Source organism: Fukomys damarensis, unplaced genomic scaffold (assembly GCF_012274545.1).
Source record: "Fukomys damarensis isolate Sample0158 unplaced genomic scaffold, DMR_v1.0_HiC HiC_scaffold_7, whole genome shotgun sequence".
In the NCBI taxonomy this organism is placed as follows: Eukaryota; Metazoa; Chordata; class Mammalia; order Rodentia; family Bathyergidae; genus Fukomys; species Fukomys damarensis.
Window position 1 is genome coordinate 37,769,839 of NW_022900919.1, and position 17,109 is coordinate 37,786,947.

At 40.3% G+C, this 17,109-nt stretch overlaps 1 protein-coding gene across 1 annotated transcript in view; it reads right to left on the minus strand.

Annotated features, from left to right (window-relative positions):
• Plcb1 (phospholipase C beta 1) overlaps positions 1-17,109 on the minus strand; it is a 690,814-nt gene that overhangs the window by 97,083 nt on the left and 576,622 nt on the right. The window contains exons 24-27 of the mRNA XM_033761014.1: positions 16,706-16,838; positions 13,814-13,867; positions 10,225-10,444; positions 4,167-4,347 (exon numbers count right to left, since the gene is read on the minus strand). Coding sequence (XP_033616905.1) covers positions 4,167-4,347; positions 10,225-10,444; positions 13,814-13,867; positions 16,706-16,838 — 588 coding nt within the window. The remainder of the gene's footprint in view (positions 1-4,166; positions 4,348-10,224; positions 10,445-13,813; positions 13,868-16,705; positions 16,839-17,109) is intronic.

Sequence of the window (17,109 nt, forward strand, 5' to 3'; positions counted from 1 at the left end):
TTTTTTTTTTTTTTTTGGTACCAGGGATTGAACTCGGGACCTTATGCTTGTAAGGCAGGCCCAGGAACCACTGAGCTAAACTGGCCCTGTAGTTTCACCTCTACCTGAGTTCGTCATTTGCTTCTACTGTAAACACGGGCAGGTGTTATTCATCTTTGTCTTCGGTTTATTTGAATGTTCTGCCAATATTAAGTTTTCAATAAATGAAAAGGAGCTTGCTCATGCCATGGTTTCCTTCTTGATTCTTGAGGATCGGATGGTAGCATTTGAGATGCACAAACTATTATCAAAGCATGTTAGTATTTAATCCTTAAATTGGTTTGGGGAGATGAAGTATCTTCTTAATTTTCCTCATCACCCAAATCCTCCTTCATACCTGGAGCCTACTTCTTTTTTTAATTACATTTCCATTCATCTAATCCAGCATGTGAGTCTTGTTCATCATTCAGAACTGCTACCAAAGATAGAACTGACACATCTGGGTACTGTTTGGTCTAAAGATTCCTGGATAGGACAATATATGGTTATTACAATATCTGGTCGATAGGGAGCTGTGACATACATGTAGCAGCAAAATGCATGTAGCATAAATTATGGATGTCCTCAACGGCCAGGAACAGTGTGATTCCAGACTCAAAGTGTTTTGGTTTAACCTTCAAAATGAAGGCTCATCTATGTGTATTCTGAAGCCCAAGTTATCTGAAACCCAAGTCTACAATCACAGCATTTGGAATGGGTTGCCAACATTTTAATCAAAAAGGCTAAGCTGGTGTGGACATGTATTTGTTTTTGTGGAAATTCTGGTGAACTTTTACAATGTACACATACATTCCTTGTCAGGAAGAAACCAGTGGAAGGACATGTTATGGAGTTGCTGCCTCCAGGAAGATTGCTACCATCTCTTCTGCTTCTCAGGTGAGATTTCCCCACCTATAAGACTTAGATGGTGGAGTCTTTCCCAGATTCCAATCAATGTTTTTCCCTGGGAAGTTCCATGTGGTGCCTGTTGCCCACATATTATTCCTGGGATGTTGAGATTTTTCAGCTTTCTTTTGCAATTTGTGCAGCTCAAGATTATTGCTGCCCAAGAGGCCTTCTGTTTGTCTTGGCTTTGTTTTCATCTATATTTTGAATTTTTGTTTCTGCTATCTACTGTGAGTATTGGTTGCCCCTCTTATTCTGCCACATCTCTTTTGAGTTGTCTTTCCTCAGGGACTGGAGTCTTGCCTAGACTTGGGGTCCTGGAAAAACTCCAGATGACTATGGCTGGGTTGTCTAAACTTCCAAGTACCATTCATCCTGTTACGTTAACTTGAGTTGCCTGCTGAAAGAGCCCAGGACTTCCTAATCTCTTGGGCTACCATTGGCTTCAACTGAGCTTTGCTATTATCACTTCCTGTGAGAGCTGTCCTCACCATAAGCTGGGCAGGACAGTTCCAGAGTGGGCGTTATGACAGTTACTTCAGATCATATCACCCTTTGTCCTCAGTTCTCCAACAGCCCCCACCAGAGTTTGAGGGCAACACAGAGAACGGACAGAGGTCTACCAACCTTATAAGAGCTGTCTCCCAACACCAAAGTCCTAAATCTTTGGCCTAATACTGTATAGTCTTCTTCATAGAGAGCCACCCTGTGGTTCTTCCAATGCTCAGGGCCATTCCAAGCCTAGACTCTTTGCATGTCAATACTTCTGCTTAGACAAATAGTTTTAACAGTCTGCATATTCTTGCCAACTTACTTTGTTTGTGGTTGGTATCCTTCCCTTGAGAATATACACTTCCTAAGTATTAGCATGGTTGTCATTTTTACCTGGTTCTAAAGTAGCGGATCTAGAGTCAGAAGATCAAGGTTCAAATCCCAAAAGCATCAAGTTCTGGAGCAGTGTGAAAGTCCTTATATAAGTTTTTGGGTTTTTTTTTTACATGCAGAATAGGCTGACATGCAAAATGCGAACAAAGTATTATTAAGAACAGACACTTGTTGAACCAAAATCTATAATAGAACCTAAAATGTGGCAATCTGGACGTTCACAAGTGCCTCCATGTGATTCTGATGTACAAGTTAAGAACATGACCAAGTGGAATCCGGTTTTTGATAGGCAGTTCTTGTGATTTTGACCTAAGCATTTGAATAGTCACAGGGGAGGCAGTGCTAGGGCAATGATACACTAAATCACTTATCACACAGTGATGGCTAAACCATGAGCAGATTTCCAAACCTACAGACACAAAAAACATAAAAAATTTTATGTACAGACCTTTAGCAAGAAACAGGTCATACAAATAAATAACTCTAAGAGCCTGTTTCCTCTGGGTACAACACATTAATTTCTGTCAAGATTACTCTTTTGTTTTGCTTTTGGCACTAGCTTGTACTCAAGGCTATTTTATTGCTAAATTCACTTAATCTATCTGCCAATTAAATATTAGTTGTGTCCTTATTGTTATGCCAAGATGTGGTACCAAAAAATAGTAGAGAGAATGTCAATCCAAGAGAGAATATTTTGGAGTGCAAAACTGATTGTTAACAGAGAGAAGAGTGATGGGATTTGTTTCACAGGATGACAACATCCATAGTGGTCCTTTAAATACTGACTTCTTTAAACGTAGGAGAGTGGGTGGCGTGGTTCTATTGTTTTAGTTCTTGCAAAGCCCAGTGATACAGAAAAAGTGAAAATTTCCTTGCAGCGTGTTTTTAACCACTTACTGGTCCAATTGTTTAAACACAGTAGGACAAAAATTACATATTTTTGTTAATCTTTATAAGATAACAAGAAATATACAATGACAGCTTAAATGATCACTTATTTAATAATTGTTCTGTGTGTGATATATTTTTAAATATTCAACACACAACACAATGTTACAATCTGGACAGTAGTACGTAGTCTGTTTCCAAAATCTTTTTGCATTCTTGTCTTTCTCTGAACAACACACACTGTCATGTTGGCCTTTTCTTTTTTCCTGTGAGTGGTACAATTTCAGTAAAATTACCCACTAAACATAATGTTGAAGATGTTGACGATGTCCTGGTTGGCATTTTGCTATCCTGTATTTTTCAATTATTTGGTCTGTTAGACCTAATCTAAATTGTAAATTTCCTTTTTGAACCCCCTTGTTTTGAATAAATAACAAACAATTTCCATATTGTTTGGTCCAGAAAGGCCATTAATAATCAGGTTATATTTATTATAATTTTCCTCACTGTTTGATTACAGGATAACTTGTTATATTGTTGGTCTACTCTGTTAACACCACTCATAAAATTATGATAATCGTTGTCCACCATTGGAATAGTTTTAGTTTCGTTTCTTCTTTCAAGTTCTATCTTTTCTGTATTATTAATAGTTGACAATAAGGAGACAACTCTTTCGTCTTTCTATTTCATAACACAAACTTTTCCTCTCTGATATGCCAACATTTCTCCCTTTTTCAATTTTGTCTTTTGTAGATCTTTAGGGACTTCTCTTCCTACTCAGTCTCAGGGACCCAAATGTGTCCATTTTGTATTATAAAAGAATATCACGGCATTCTGTTAAAATGTAAAAATTATACCTAATGTACTTATAACAGTTTTTATAGATGGTAGCACAAAATTATAGGTTATTTTTTCACAAATAAAATAAAAGCGAATTAGTAAAAGATAATAACCAGAACTTATTATTAGATTTTGCTAGAAACAAACATTGAAGGTGAATACAACATTCTAAAGAAAATAGTATGGCAAAAATAGTTGATATATAACAAATAAACAGACGTATGAGTGTGTCTCCTGCAAACAAGAACCGACTGGTTCGGGACAGTCAGTACATAAACAAATATACTGCCCGGGTGATGCTTAGGATAAACTAAGCGGTTAATTTTGGGAAGTTTGGTATCTTTGTGCAATTCCAAACATCCCCAAACTACTATAACCCCAAATTATGTTAGTGAAAATGGAAACAGTAAAACATAGCCTCCTTGAGGAACGAGAGCGGTCAGTTAAAAAAAAAAAATGGGGTAATGGAGTTTATAAAATATCAGTGTAGCAGACACCAGGTGGCCTCTGCACTATACCAAGTTGGTGCCCTGCCATTGTTTGCTTTAAGTTACCCAAGAACATCAAATGTGTTCTCCAGAAAAGAGGGTTGCAACTGCACAAACATAAATTGTGTGTCTCTGGCTTACCACTTTAATATGTTCTCGTTTCTGGTATTTTTCACTATAATACTGCTCCTGCCGAAGATTTAGTAGCTGCTGCTGTTGTTTGTCCTTCAAGTCTATTAACTTTTGGGTCATTTCAGCATCCAGGGCAGCAAGGTCTTGCTCAATGGTTGACGAGCCATGGTCAGGGCTGCTGGGTTCCGACCTGCAAAGACAGAGTTTGACTCACAAAATACACACGTGGATGGCTGGAAGGTACAGGCAAGGCTATTGACCACAGCTCCTCCTACAGAAGGCACTGTGTTTGGAAATACTTTGAAAAGCTCGTTGGTGTAGAGTGAGGTTCTGGGTTCAAGTGTAGCAACCGAAGGTCTTTAATAAATTGGCATTGCTCTGGGATGAGGCAAAAGCAGAAAAAGAGCCAGAACCTGGGAGGCAGAAGCTTGATGGTGGGTAAGAAGGGCGGAAGAAAGAAGGGCTTTGGGAAGAACAATGCTTAATAAGGATTTTCTAAAGCTATCTTGTTATTTACTTGGAATTGGTATGTGTGCATCATACCATTTCTAGCTCTATCTCCAGTGTCATGGAGGTCCCTGGGGCTTACTGGGACCCTGTGCCTAGGGACACAGCAGGGGGTGCTGCAGTGCACCTGCTCCAAGACAAAAATCCCTGGGCCAAATTCTGTGCATTAAGAACAGGACCTGGCATGTAATGGCCCTGTTCTTAATGCACAGAATTTGGCCCAGGGATTTTTGTACCAATAAATTCAATTTAAATTAAAAAAAAAAAAAAAGAACAGGGCCATATCACTGTGTGCTGTGCCTGGACAGAAACTGTCCAGTTTATGTGAAAAGCTCAGATTAGTTCATGATAACTTGAGTAAGAAAATGATCTAATGGTTATGGCTCAATATTCTGGGTTACGGCTCAATATGCAGGATTTTGTTGTGAATTAAGGGAGATGAGACACAGACAGATACAACTAAGACCTCAGTGGCTTTGGTTCCTCCCATGGATCTTAAAATATCAGATATTCATGTACTTTTGTATCTTTGGAGAGACAGGATTTACAAAAACACATGCATGAATAATATCTCGGCATCCTCCATAAAAATAGGGTTGAAGGCATTATTCCTAATGTGGCTTGTATAAGTTCCAGGGAATAAATTCTTTGATAATTTAGTACCAGGAAAACATCTGTCCCTCTTGAAAGAACAAGAAAGTTTCCTTAAATCAGATAATAAGAATTATCTGACCCATATTTCTTTTTCTCGTAGGCTAAGAGGTTAATTCAACATCCTGGGACTGAAATTACTTTAAATGGTTGGTGCTATCTAATAGAAATGAAATGCAAGCTACTTTTGTGATTTTTTTTCCATGTATGTAATTTACTACTTTTAGTGGCCACATTAAAAAGAAGTGAGTAAAATAAATTTCAAAAACATATTTTCTTTAGCTAAGTATATCCAAACTAGTATCCCGTCAACATGTAATTAAGACAAAGTCTATAGAAACATAGGAACTACAATGCTATACAATTTTTCTGTGTATTTCAAAGTTGCAGCACATTTCTCTATTAAGGGTCTACATTTTTCATTGTCATCTTTGCTGGGGATGGAAGCTAGGGCCCTTAGGGCTTCACATGAAGAGCAGGATACCCTACCATTAGGTGACACCCTCAGCTGTGATGCGCTGCATTTCAAGGGTACAAGAGCTATATGTGGCTACAAGTGCCTACATTAGAGTGAGTAAAGGTAACTGGTGGAAAGTTCAGTTTGTGTGTCTGTATGAATGGATGTGCTGTTTTATATTTTCACAGGATCTTCCACATATGACTTCTATGATGCTATTTTGATGCTCTAATTGGAATATATTGCAGGATATGTTATGCAAGCATATAAATAAGTGAACAAAGACATAAATATTAGATATTTTAGCTCAAACTTTGCCCAAGTGGCTCCATATTACAGGTAAATATGAATGCCTTAGCTTTCAGTTTCCTCCTTGAAGAAGTGACAGATTTCACTAGACAGCTTTGAAGTCCATTCTAGCTCTAAGGAAAGGCGAGTTTGTTGGTATTTAAAACTCAGGTAATGCCTTGTAACTGTGCTTTCAATTTAAACACGTTACATCGTATATCATAATATGGCTCTAAAGCATGCGCCTTCCCTCTCTCCGCCACCTGGCATCAAAATAAGATGACTCGATAAGGGTGTCACAGGAAGGAGGTAGCACTGCCTTTCTCGCACAGTTTCGGGGGGATTTATTAAATGTTCAGTTGGAGAGTAAAACCATATTTCTCTGCAATTATGATGAGTCAAGCTCTCCAGAGACTCTTTCAGGAGAAGGTCAATGACAATGTTCCAAAACAGGCTTGAATAATTGCATAGTTAACTCTAAACATGATTTCCCAGAGCTGTGACGATCATTGGATCATCTTTGACTATGTTTTGTCCATTTGTTAATCAACATATGAAAAATCGGGATACCTTATAAGAGTAATTTGTATACTGTAGCTACAGAAATTTAAGGGGAGAGATGATTTTAATGGATTCAACAGGCTTTTCTCACCTTTTCTACACAGAATCCATTAAAATACCAAATGTACATTGAAATAGAAGTGAAAAATACTAATACTTTAAAAATTATCCTTCCAAACTATACATTTCTCATGTCACAAATAACATTTTACTTTTCAAATGGTATGAGTTGACATTTATGAAGATTTTAGGACAATGCCTACAATGTTCTTAGAGCTCAATAAGTAAATTAAAAATTAATATTGATATTAGGTAGTAAACCTTGAGGAAGAACAAAAATAAAAATTAAAGTAACTGCATATTATTTCCATTTCCCTAATTCTTAAACTTTCGAGAAGCTATCTTATAAAAATTAACTGTGTTGATCAGAGAGCCTCATGCTGCAAAATATTCATTGTCAACAAGTTCATAGTATAAGCCCACAAAGGACATTCAAAATAAATTCCAGTGATCCAAACCTAGAATAATCTTATATCTGGGATACTAGCTGGGCGTGGTGGTGCACGCCTGTAATCTCAGCACTCGGGAGGCTGAGGCAGGAGGATAGCTGTGAGTTCGAGACCAGCCTGGGCTACGTAGTGAGTTCCAGGTCAGTCTCAACTACATAGTGAGACCCTGCCTCAAAAAACAAACCAAAATAAAAAAAATCTGGGATACTCATGAATAAGTTCATTTGGTCATTGTTATTTTGTGCATCTATTCATAGTGTAGAGATATGCAGAGAGGCAGTTATAAGATTCTAAGTCCCTGGTAGAATTTTAGGAACCCCTTCCGGGAAATAGGTCACATGGCTCCAGAGAGTCAAGTTCCACACCTACTGTGTCACAGGACACAGCAGGGGCACCAGGCCGTGGCTTCACTGTAACTAGATCTTGTGCGTAGCACAAGCTCCTGGTTGAGGGACAGCTTTCCTGAGCTTCAGTCCCTGCTTGTCCAGTGTGGGTGATTCCTGGGCCTATGTTCACAGTGCCATGTGGGGAACACGCGGAGGAGTGTGTGCACGTGCTCAGTTCACACTCTGGGACGCGAAGGGTCCCCTCAAGCTTGATGTCCTTCCCTGAATCTCAGCACGCTGCCTCATCTGGAGAGTGGGTGGTTACAGATGTAATCGATATGACGAGGTCACTGGAGTAGGATGGATTCTCATCCGATCACTGGTGCCCCCAGAAGAGGAACTGCGAAGAGGTAATCCTCCTCAGAGAGAGCTCCATGCAATCACGGAGGGCGGGGCTGAGGATGGGTCTACAGGCCAAGGTATGCTGGGGATTTGGGGCAGTCACCAAGAGCTAGAAGAGATGAGGAAAGATTCTGCACCTACCTGCAAGCACAAGGAGCCAAGTTCAATCCCTGGTCCCCGGGAAAAAAAAAAAAAAAAAAAAAAAAAAAAAAATTCTGCACCTAGACCTTTCAGAGCAGGTACCCTGCTAACACCTTGATTTCGGACTCCTTAGCTCTAAAATTGTGGGGTCATATGTATGTTTCTGCTGTAGTAAGGCATCTAGTTTGTGCCACTTTGTTCAGCAACCCCAGAAAATGGATAAGCACATGTACCTGATGCTCTTTAAACACTCAATATAATAGGAACAGCCCCTCAATGGGGGCAAAAGAGGAATTGCACTGAGGTCTGCCAGACCTTTTGTCTGCAGCACAGGTATAAGCTAAAGTGAGCAACCTAATGTGGAAATCTGAGTACCAAAGACATTCTGAAATCCACAGGCAATCAGAAAGCTGCAGTTGTCACATTTTAGGTCTAGGGGTAGGACATGCAGTCTTCATGCAAGAGGTTTACAACTGAGGAAGGGGCCGTGAACCTGGAGAATCCTCAGTGTCCTATTTCATCACCAGGGGACCTAAGCAAGGGCTACAGGTTTCTATGGGGTCCTGAGGAATGAGACCTGGGAGGCAGGCAGTAACTGGAGCAAGAAGGCTTTTGTGTCAATCTTCAACTTCTGGGAAGCCCCTGAAGGATCCCAGACCAAGGTCCATCACTGGGAAGTCTATGGCCCAAGCTCCTGAGAGCTTGTCAGAAATTCAAATATTGTCTCCACCTTGGGTTAGGGTTAGGTGCCAGGAGCGAGTAGGCTTTCCCCACTATTTCCCAGACTGGTATCATCTACATAATGCAGTATCAAACAGATTAGGCCTGGGATGAGAGCACAAGTTTCATTCTCCACAAGGACACCTAGGAACTGCAGAGCTGTACAAGCCGATCTCTCCTCCCTTCTATGTTTCGGATCCCGAGTCCTAGGCTACTTTCAAAATCAAAATCCTTCCTCTTCTCCCCATTTCTACTGCCAGCATCCTTGCCATGGCTCAGCTGGACTTGTGATGAATTTCCCAGCTGGTCTCCTGTTCCCTCTCTGCCTCTTCCTTCCTCACCCTCACAGTGGTGCCTGCAGATCAGCAACATCAACGTCCCTGCAGCTGCAGCTGAGGCCCTGCCTAGGACCTGTGGGATCAGAACCTACAGCTAGCAAAATCTCAGTGATTCGTGTGTCCATTTGAGAAGCCCATTTCAAAGTTCTACCTTCCACAGAGCAACCAGGGTCATTTTCTGAGAATGTGAAGCTATAAATTCCACTTAAACTTTTCTTTTCTTCTGTGGATTCTTGCACTTAGGCAAATTCCAAACTGTATGTCACTTGTTCTTGTTCTAATGTAATACTGATATGATTCTCCCTCCTACTTTTTTGACTTCATCTTGTGATTTACTCTGCCTTCACCCACTTTGCCAATTTCATTGTTCCTGGAACAAGGCCATTTTTCCCCGCCTTATGGCTTTTGTATTTTTCGTTCCCTCAGCCTGGCATAATTCCCCTTCATTCTTTATAGAATTGAGTACTGCATGCCAGACGCAAGGGCTCTCCCATCCCCAGTCATTCTCTCTCAAAGTATCCTCCTTATTTTTTCTTTGACATCTTTACCACAATCTGGAATACAGCTATGTATTTATTTATTGTTCATCTTCCCCACATTACCATCTTAGCTGTTTGAGGGAGAAATCGTCTAGGTTCTGTTAATTGCTAAGTCCCGGGGGTAAGCAGGTATTTTATAAATATCAGTTGTATGTGTGAAAGATGCCTTTCCCCATCAAGCTCTGGGAACTTGGGGTTACAGGGACCCCAGACCCAAACACAGGGATCACACTGCATGGCTCTATGTGCTTCAGATAGGGAAGCAAGGAGAATTGCTTCTCTTTTACCTAAGACAAGTTGCCTCCTCAGCTGGGCTCTAGGTATATGAGCAAACTTCTTGACCAGCCAGATTGGCAGCTATACTCTGGGAGGTCAGCCACCTGGTGTCAGGACTCTGGACTAGAGCTCAGGAGGATTTCCTGTGTGTCTACTCTCAGAATTTAGTCAACCAAGGAAATTCGGCAGACCAGCACGATAAGCTGAATGACGAAAGAGACACAGAGCGTGGAGAGCTGGGGGGCTTGCTTTCTTGTGGTGGTGTAGACCAGCAACACGGTATTAAACACCCACGATCCATGGACATGATGCTCTTCCTCCATACTGTAAAACAGACACTCATTTAACTCACTTTCTTTTGCTGTCTTTTTTGGCAGTCTTTTCCAAGGCTGCCCTCCTTCTCAAGTAGTCGTTTTGAATTTCATTGTATTTCGCAGTGTGTTCCTTGATCAGGTCAGTGGTTTTCTTGTGGTGTCTCTTAACCAGGTCTTTCATTTCTTTGTAGTGCTTCTTTTGCAGTTTCACAAATGATTTCTGTTGCTTCAGCTCTTCAATGGTCTGCGCCTCCACTTCTGCAACAAATGAGCATAAGCGCTAAGGAAGAGGAAGGACAGATGATCCTGAGGCAAGGAGGAGCAGCAACTTTTCAGGGAGCCACACCTATGTGACATGGCCAACTAAGGCTTCAGGGCAGAGTGTTGGTGTCACTTATCTGTGTTCCTGCCTGGTTCTACCACTTGCTAACTACATCACTGTGCTACCGGCTTCTTAAAGACCCAAGTTCTTTGTACCATTAGGATCTTATGTACTATTATAGTTTATTCACACCAGAGCAACTATTCGGTATTTACACGTGTGTCACTTATTTATTTCACTTAGGATTATATCCTCAATATGTATCCATTTTCCTATGAGTGAATCTAATACTGTGAAATAGGAAGAAAGGGGCTAAAGGTGTAGGGAAAGTGGGAAGGGTAGGGGAAAACTAATAAGGGAAAAGAAAAAAACATGAGAAAATGAAAAAATGGAAGTGAAGTGTTTGTAAAGGGTTAGGGAGAAGGGATGAAGGGAGGGCAGGGACAAGGGGAAAAATGAGAACCAAGACCTGTTGTGTAAAGGTACAAGATCCCAGTAATGAATGTAATTGTACTGTATACCTAAAATGTACCAGTAAACTCAATGAGGAAAAAAAAAAAGATCCAAATTCTTCATCATTTGTTTTTAAGCCCGGGTTTCCTAGAAGCAGAGCCCAAGACAGGGATTCAGCTGATTTACTAAAGGGCTCTCGGGAGAGGGAAATGAAGGAGGCAGACAGGACAGGGGCAGCAGGTAGGGAAAAAGCATCTCAGCTGGAGCCTGCCTTCTGCCTGGTGCCAGGTTGGTTGGTCTTGTGAGGCAAGAAGGTCAGCTTCTCGCAAATTTGGGACAATCATCTGCAGGAGACCCAGCTTTCTGGAAATAGGACCTTTGTTCAGCTAAGAGCAATTTTTGCAGAAAATAGGTAGCTACGTATTGTTAGCTGAGCACCCACAGCACTCACTTTAACAATGACAACCTGCTGCTACGTGTTAGAGCTGTGATGATGATGAAGTGAGAGAATTCATGGGCAGTGTTTAAGTTTCCGGCATTGTGGCTGTCACAGCTCAGAGCGGCCTGCACAGTGCCATCTCTAAGGGCGCCTTTCATGGGATAAGGTATCACAGGCTTGTACATTTATCCCGACCCAGTGTGGTAGGAAGTAAAGTGTCTGGAAGGAAGATCCTTTAATCTGAATTGCACAAAAGTACCAGCAGAATTAGTGGAGGCATGTGTGACTACATTGAATTGTAGCCAATATTTAAAGACGATGAATGTGGCAGAGCCTGACTTTCAACCAGGCTGCATTTCCCTGTCCCGTTTCATCAACAGTAGCATATGCATTTTAATGTTCACATTTCTGAAATCAAGATGCATCTTCCAGCCACTAGGGTATCACACTTTCTCTGTGTTTGTTTCGCAGCAACACAGGAATAGCCCTGGGCCTTTCAACTGATGGTGCCTTAACTTCACTGGATTATCATCTATTTGGACCAGGTTAAGTCAGAGTTCACATAATTCCATCTTTTGATCTAGACTTTCTGCTACTGGGAGTAAGAAAAATGTTCCCATAAATATTTAGAACTGCCAAGAGATTCGGAAGTAATATATGTCATGAAGAGCAACAAACCTGAATAGAAAATGAGATGTCTATGGATAAACATTAAAATTAGAATAACAATCTATGCCCCTAAATACTAAGGTCTTTAAGCAACTGAAATGTGCTTCTTCCCCTAATAATGTGTCTATTCTCTCGATATTCAGTTTCGTCTCTTTTCGAGAAGGAAGTCACAGAAAACACCAAGTGTTTTACTTAGTGGTTTCCCTCAGGCCCAAGCTGACGCAGTACGGTTGCATGGAAAGTTAATACATTAAGAATTTACAATCTGAAGGACTCGCCGCATTTTTAACAACTGTTTCAATCCTATTTCTTTAAATATGGTTTGTAGCATACCAGTTATTGGGCTCCAAATGTTCCAACCTAGGATTTTAAAAGGTCCACCAAAAATACCAATTTTTAAATTCTATACATGAAAGGCTAGTTTTCATGGTACCTTTTTTTAAAAAATAAAGGTAATGCCCATTTATCTAAAGACACAAGTGTCACTCACAAATAATCCAGAGATAGTCACAGCTAATATGTTGGTATAGGCCCCCTGTGTTTGTGCAATTCTATTATTTTTTGTAAGTATCTTCACTTATGTCTTGAACTCTGAGTGATCACTTTGAAGATAACAATGCACAGTGCACTAGCTATTGTTTTCTCTTATATTTTGTCATAAAATCTTAATTTATTGTTTCATAAAATAAAGAGTATTAAAAAAAGTTGCATTGTTTCCCAGAAAATGAAGTCTTAAAATGAGTTTTGTTTCTTTTAATATGTTCTTCAAGTAATATATATATAGATAGATAGATAGATGGATATTTTTTGTAAAATATAAATGCATGTGTTAAGGTACATAAATCAGAAATATACAGCCTGGCAAATTTCACAAAGTTATCATGTTTCACTAACTATCGCCTACATGAAAAAATCAGAATATTACCAGAACCTGCCTTCTGGTTACCCCTCCACATGCCAGATATAAGTCAAATCTGGGTGTTTAATGGTGTGGATTAATTTGTCCTGGCTATTAACTATTATATGTAGGTGAAAACATGCTCTTTTATGTCCGGCTTCTTTTTCTCAGCATTGTGCCTGTGAATTTCATCCGTGTTGCTGTGTGTGACTACAGTTTAGACTGTAGCTGGATCCTATTCTAACTCTGAATATACCAAAGCTCATACACCTACCTTTCTGTTGATGGACATTTTGGTTGCTCTTGGTAAATGTGAATGTACATTTCTGTTGTGTAATGGGCCACATAATTTAACCATATTTTGACTTCATTATACACTGTTTATTATATTGAACACAGCTTGCATCAATTTTGGCCCCACTAGTGAATGTGACTTACCAAATAAAAAATAATTCTAAATTGTACCACAGTTCTTAAAAGCCGTACATTTTATAGTCACCAAGGAACCACATTCTGCATAACACAAATATGGTTAAAATTTATAGCACTTTGGGAAGACATTGGCTCGATTGTATTTCCAGTAGGAAACTCTTTTTATATTCAGAAATAGATATCTTTTGAAACTATATTTTTTATGCTGGTAGAGTTTCATATGCCAACTGTGATTTGTTCTCTGTGATTACATCATGTAAAGTGGCCTAAATGAAGACTATATGTCTGTATATTTTTTAAAAGTAGAAAATCAATCATGTTGTTTTTCTGGGCTAAGTTAAACTTTATTCAAAATACATACATGTTGTAATGTTGATCTGCCAAATTCCATGGGAGGAAAAGGGTAGTATTTACCTGTTAAGACAGTCTGAATCAGATCTTCTGTTTTGGCAGGAGCCTTTACAGAACCTGGAATGAAAGAAAATAAATGGATTTACTCAACTTAAAAATTCTTTTCTATCAAAAAAAGAGTTTGTGGCTGAAGGATTAGCTCGGGGGGACACTGCTTCCCAAACTTGTGTGAGAGCTTGGGTTCAACCCTCAGCAGGCTCCCCCCAAAAAAGAAGCTTTGATTCTGTTTATACAGAATGACAAATTATGACTGAAAATTATTTATAGCAAAACTATTCTTGGAAAGTATTTGTCTTGTAAATTTGAAATGAATCTAATGAAATGTGATATGTAGGCTCCATTTATAGAAAAAGAAAAAAAAATCCAGATCAAAATGATAAATTCAGCTAACACAATGTTGTCACCTTTTTCAAAATCAAGAAAGAAAAATGTAAAAGAAAAAAAAAAAAAGAAAAGAAAAATGTTTTGTTTTGTTTTGTTTTTAAAGCAAACACCACCAGGCAGGTATCATCTGCCTAACCTGTAGGAACGGTCCATTGGTGACTGCCATGTCAGTGAGCAAAAGTGTTAGGAAGAACACAACAGTCACATAGTCTCCAAGTGTCTCCTGCAAGACATCTGGGAGGAAAGTCGTGAATTTCTGTGAGAAAACTGTCTTCACTGAGCAGTCAGACATCACTCACGGTGGGACATAAATGTCATGCAACCCTGGCAGTCTGCCCTGGGAAAAGCCCAGCATCCATTCTGCAGTGCTCTTGCGAAATATTTAAAACCTTGGTGTAATAATGAGAAAACAGTGGGAAACTCGAATTGAAGGACATTCTGCAAAATAACCAACCAGAATTCCTCAAGAGTGTCAGGGTAATGAAAAACAGGAAAACACAAGCCACTGTCTTAGGTTAAAGGAGCCACAGGATGCAAGACAAAGACATGCAGTGCAGGGCCCTGAGTGGGAACCCTGGGAAGCAGGCGCGGTTCCAACAAGGTCTTCGGTCCTCTGCCCCTGTTACGTTTCTTATTCGGTAACTGCATTGTGATCTTACCAGATGCTCACTTTGCACGACAAGGAGAATTTCTGCAGCGTATTCTGGGCCATTTTAAAAGTGCTTTCTGTAAGTCAAATTATGGTAGAACGTAGCATTCAAAAACATCAAGTGCTAGAATGTGCAGCTCTCCATCACTTCCAGAGGAACGGCACTGTTTATTCCTGTATTTAAATAAGTCTGTCTTCCAGAGGAACTCAAAGTGTTTGTACACCATATGTAAGAATCTTCACTGGAAAATATCACTTATTTCTTAATTAATCATATTCTTACTACGACTGATGTCAGCAACCGTCCTAAAAGCATTGACTCAGATCACGCATGTTTGAAACAAATTAAATAGGAACGGTTCTTTTTAAAAAGTGTCATCCTTCTCCCACTGCACCTAAAAGACCTGCATCTTGTCTCTGTGATGCCCTAGGAAAGCAAAGAAGAAAGGGAACACAGGTCACGTCTTTGTGGAAGGAAATTCTTTTCCCTTTTATTTACTCCATTACCAAATTCCACAGAAAGTTTTTTCAGTGTTGTGTGTAACACAGAGGACACAGCCAACAGGAGCCGAGCCTGGGAAGGACACTATCCACTGAGAGAAGTAGGGCATACACAGGAGAGATCATTACATAAACCAGGGTCAGATTAAATGTCAGACCGAGGTGCACAGAGATCCGAGAATTGTTCTGAGAAATGTGACACAAATGTGGCTTTGGTTGGACGATTAAAGAGAAAGGCAAGAGTTTCAGTGGTACCGGGAACTAAGTCTGTCCTGACGTCACTCTGCACTGCCTGTGTGGCCTTCAGCAAGTACTTTATCAGCTTAGAACTGCAGTTCCTTCTTTGTACTGTGGGAACATTGACCAGATCGCCAATGCACTGATCAGAGATGAGGGCTTAGCAGAGAGCCTGGCACATGGCAGACGCTCAAGTCTGCTGGAAAGTGAGCTGGAGCGAGAGGGAGAGGTGTTCTTGGCAGAGATTTAGTGAAACAGGACTGGGGATATACTTCTAAAGCACTGTTGCTTACACAAGGTAAAATCCAAAATATAGTGAATGTTTAAATGTTTTTAAAAGTGTCTTATGGTATATGACACATTACCATTATTCTCCTTCAAAATACCTTTATTTCCAACACACTTATCCCGTCCTTCTTAGCCACTTTCTCAAGCAGTCCTGGAAGTTTCAGGAATGTCTTTTGCTGCACCGTCTTCTTCATTGCCTGGACGTCCTGAATTATTTAAAACGTTTACCTTTCGTGGTCATTTTGACTTTGGAGAAGAGCCAGATATTGCACAGTGCCAGATCCATTGAGTAAGGCGGATGAGGATAGACCATAATGCTTTCATGAGCCTGCCTTTTGCTGGGATGGCACTGGGAAGCAGCATTCACTGTATTTTCATCATTCTTCATAAAGACACTCATAAAAGAAGTCTTCCAGGACTACTTCAGAAAGTGCCAAGAAGGACGGGATAAGTGTGCTCAGAATTAGCCCTCAGTGTGAGTGGGGGAGATTAATGGCAATGTGTCTTTTACTGTAATCAATTTTTAAAATTTTAAACATTCACCATACTTTTTTTTTTTATCATCCTCGCAAGTTGCTTGAAGAACTCATCATAACATCCTGCTGGCAGATGGATCATAACTCACCATTACGTAAAGACACAGGAAACCTAGTGAGTTCCTGGTTATCCGTGGAGCCAAATGAGCACGTGAGAGTCCGCCCCTCATTCACTCACTCATTCATTTACTCATTCATCACACAGCCCACACTACTTTCCACCAGCACCCCCCTGCCTCTTTTGAGGGGGCACCAATGCCCAAGGCTTGCAGTCACGCGCAGGGATCTTTCAGTTGTTACCTGGAGCTGGTTGGCTGTGCAGAGCCTGGGAGGGCTGTTTGGGTACCAGGGATGTAGTATGATTCACCCCGTTTTCTGCTGGAGTTGTCCTGGCTTCGCTTGGAGCCTCAGATGGTGTTTCCCCAGGATCAGCCTGAGATCACAAATAAACCTTTTACTGTCCACATTTCTTACTGCTCTCTTACTGACTTCCTAAACCAACAAGGCTACACATTATGGGATTTCCACAATGTACTGGAGTCTGCGATATCATTTTGCAACTGTCTGGAATGCGAGATAAACCCAGTGTATTGTTGAATCCTGGCCATGGTAAGTTCATTGTATTAAAGCCCCTTACTTTGTTTTTCTTTTTTCTTTTTTTTTTTTTGTACAAGGGATTGAACTCGGGTCTTTGTGCTTGCAAG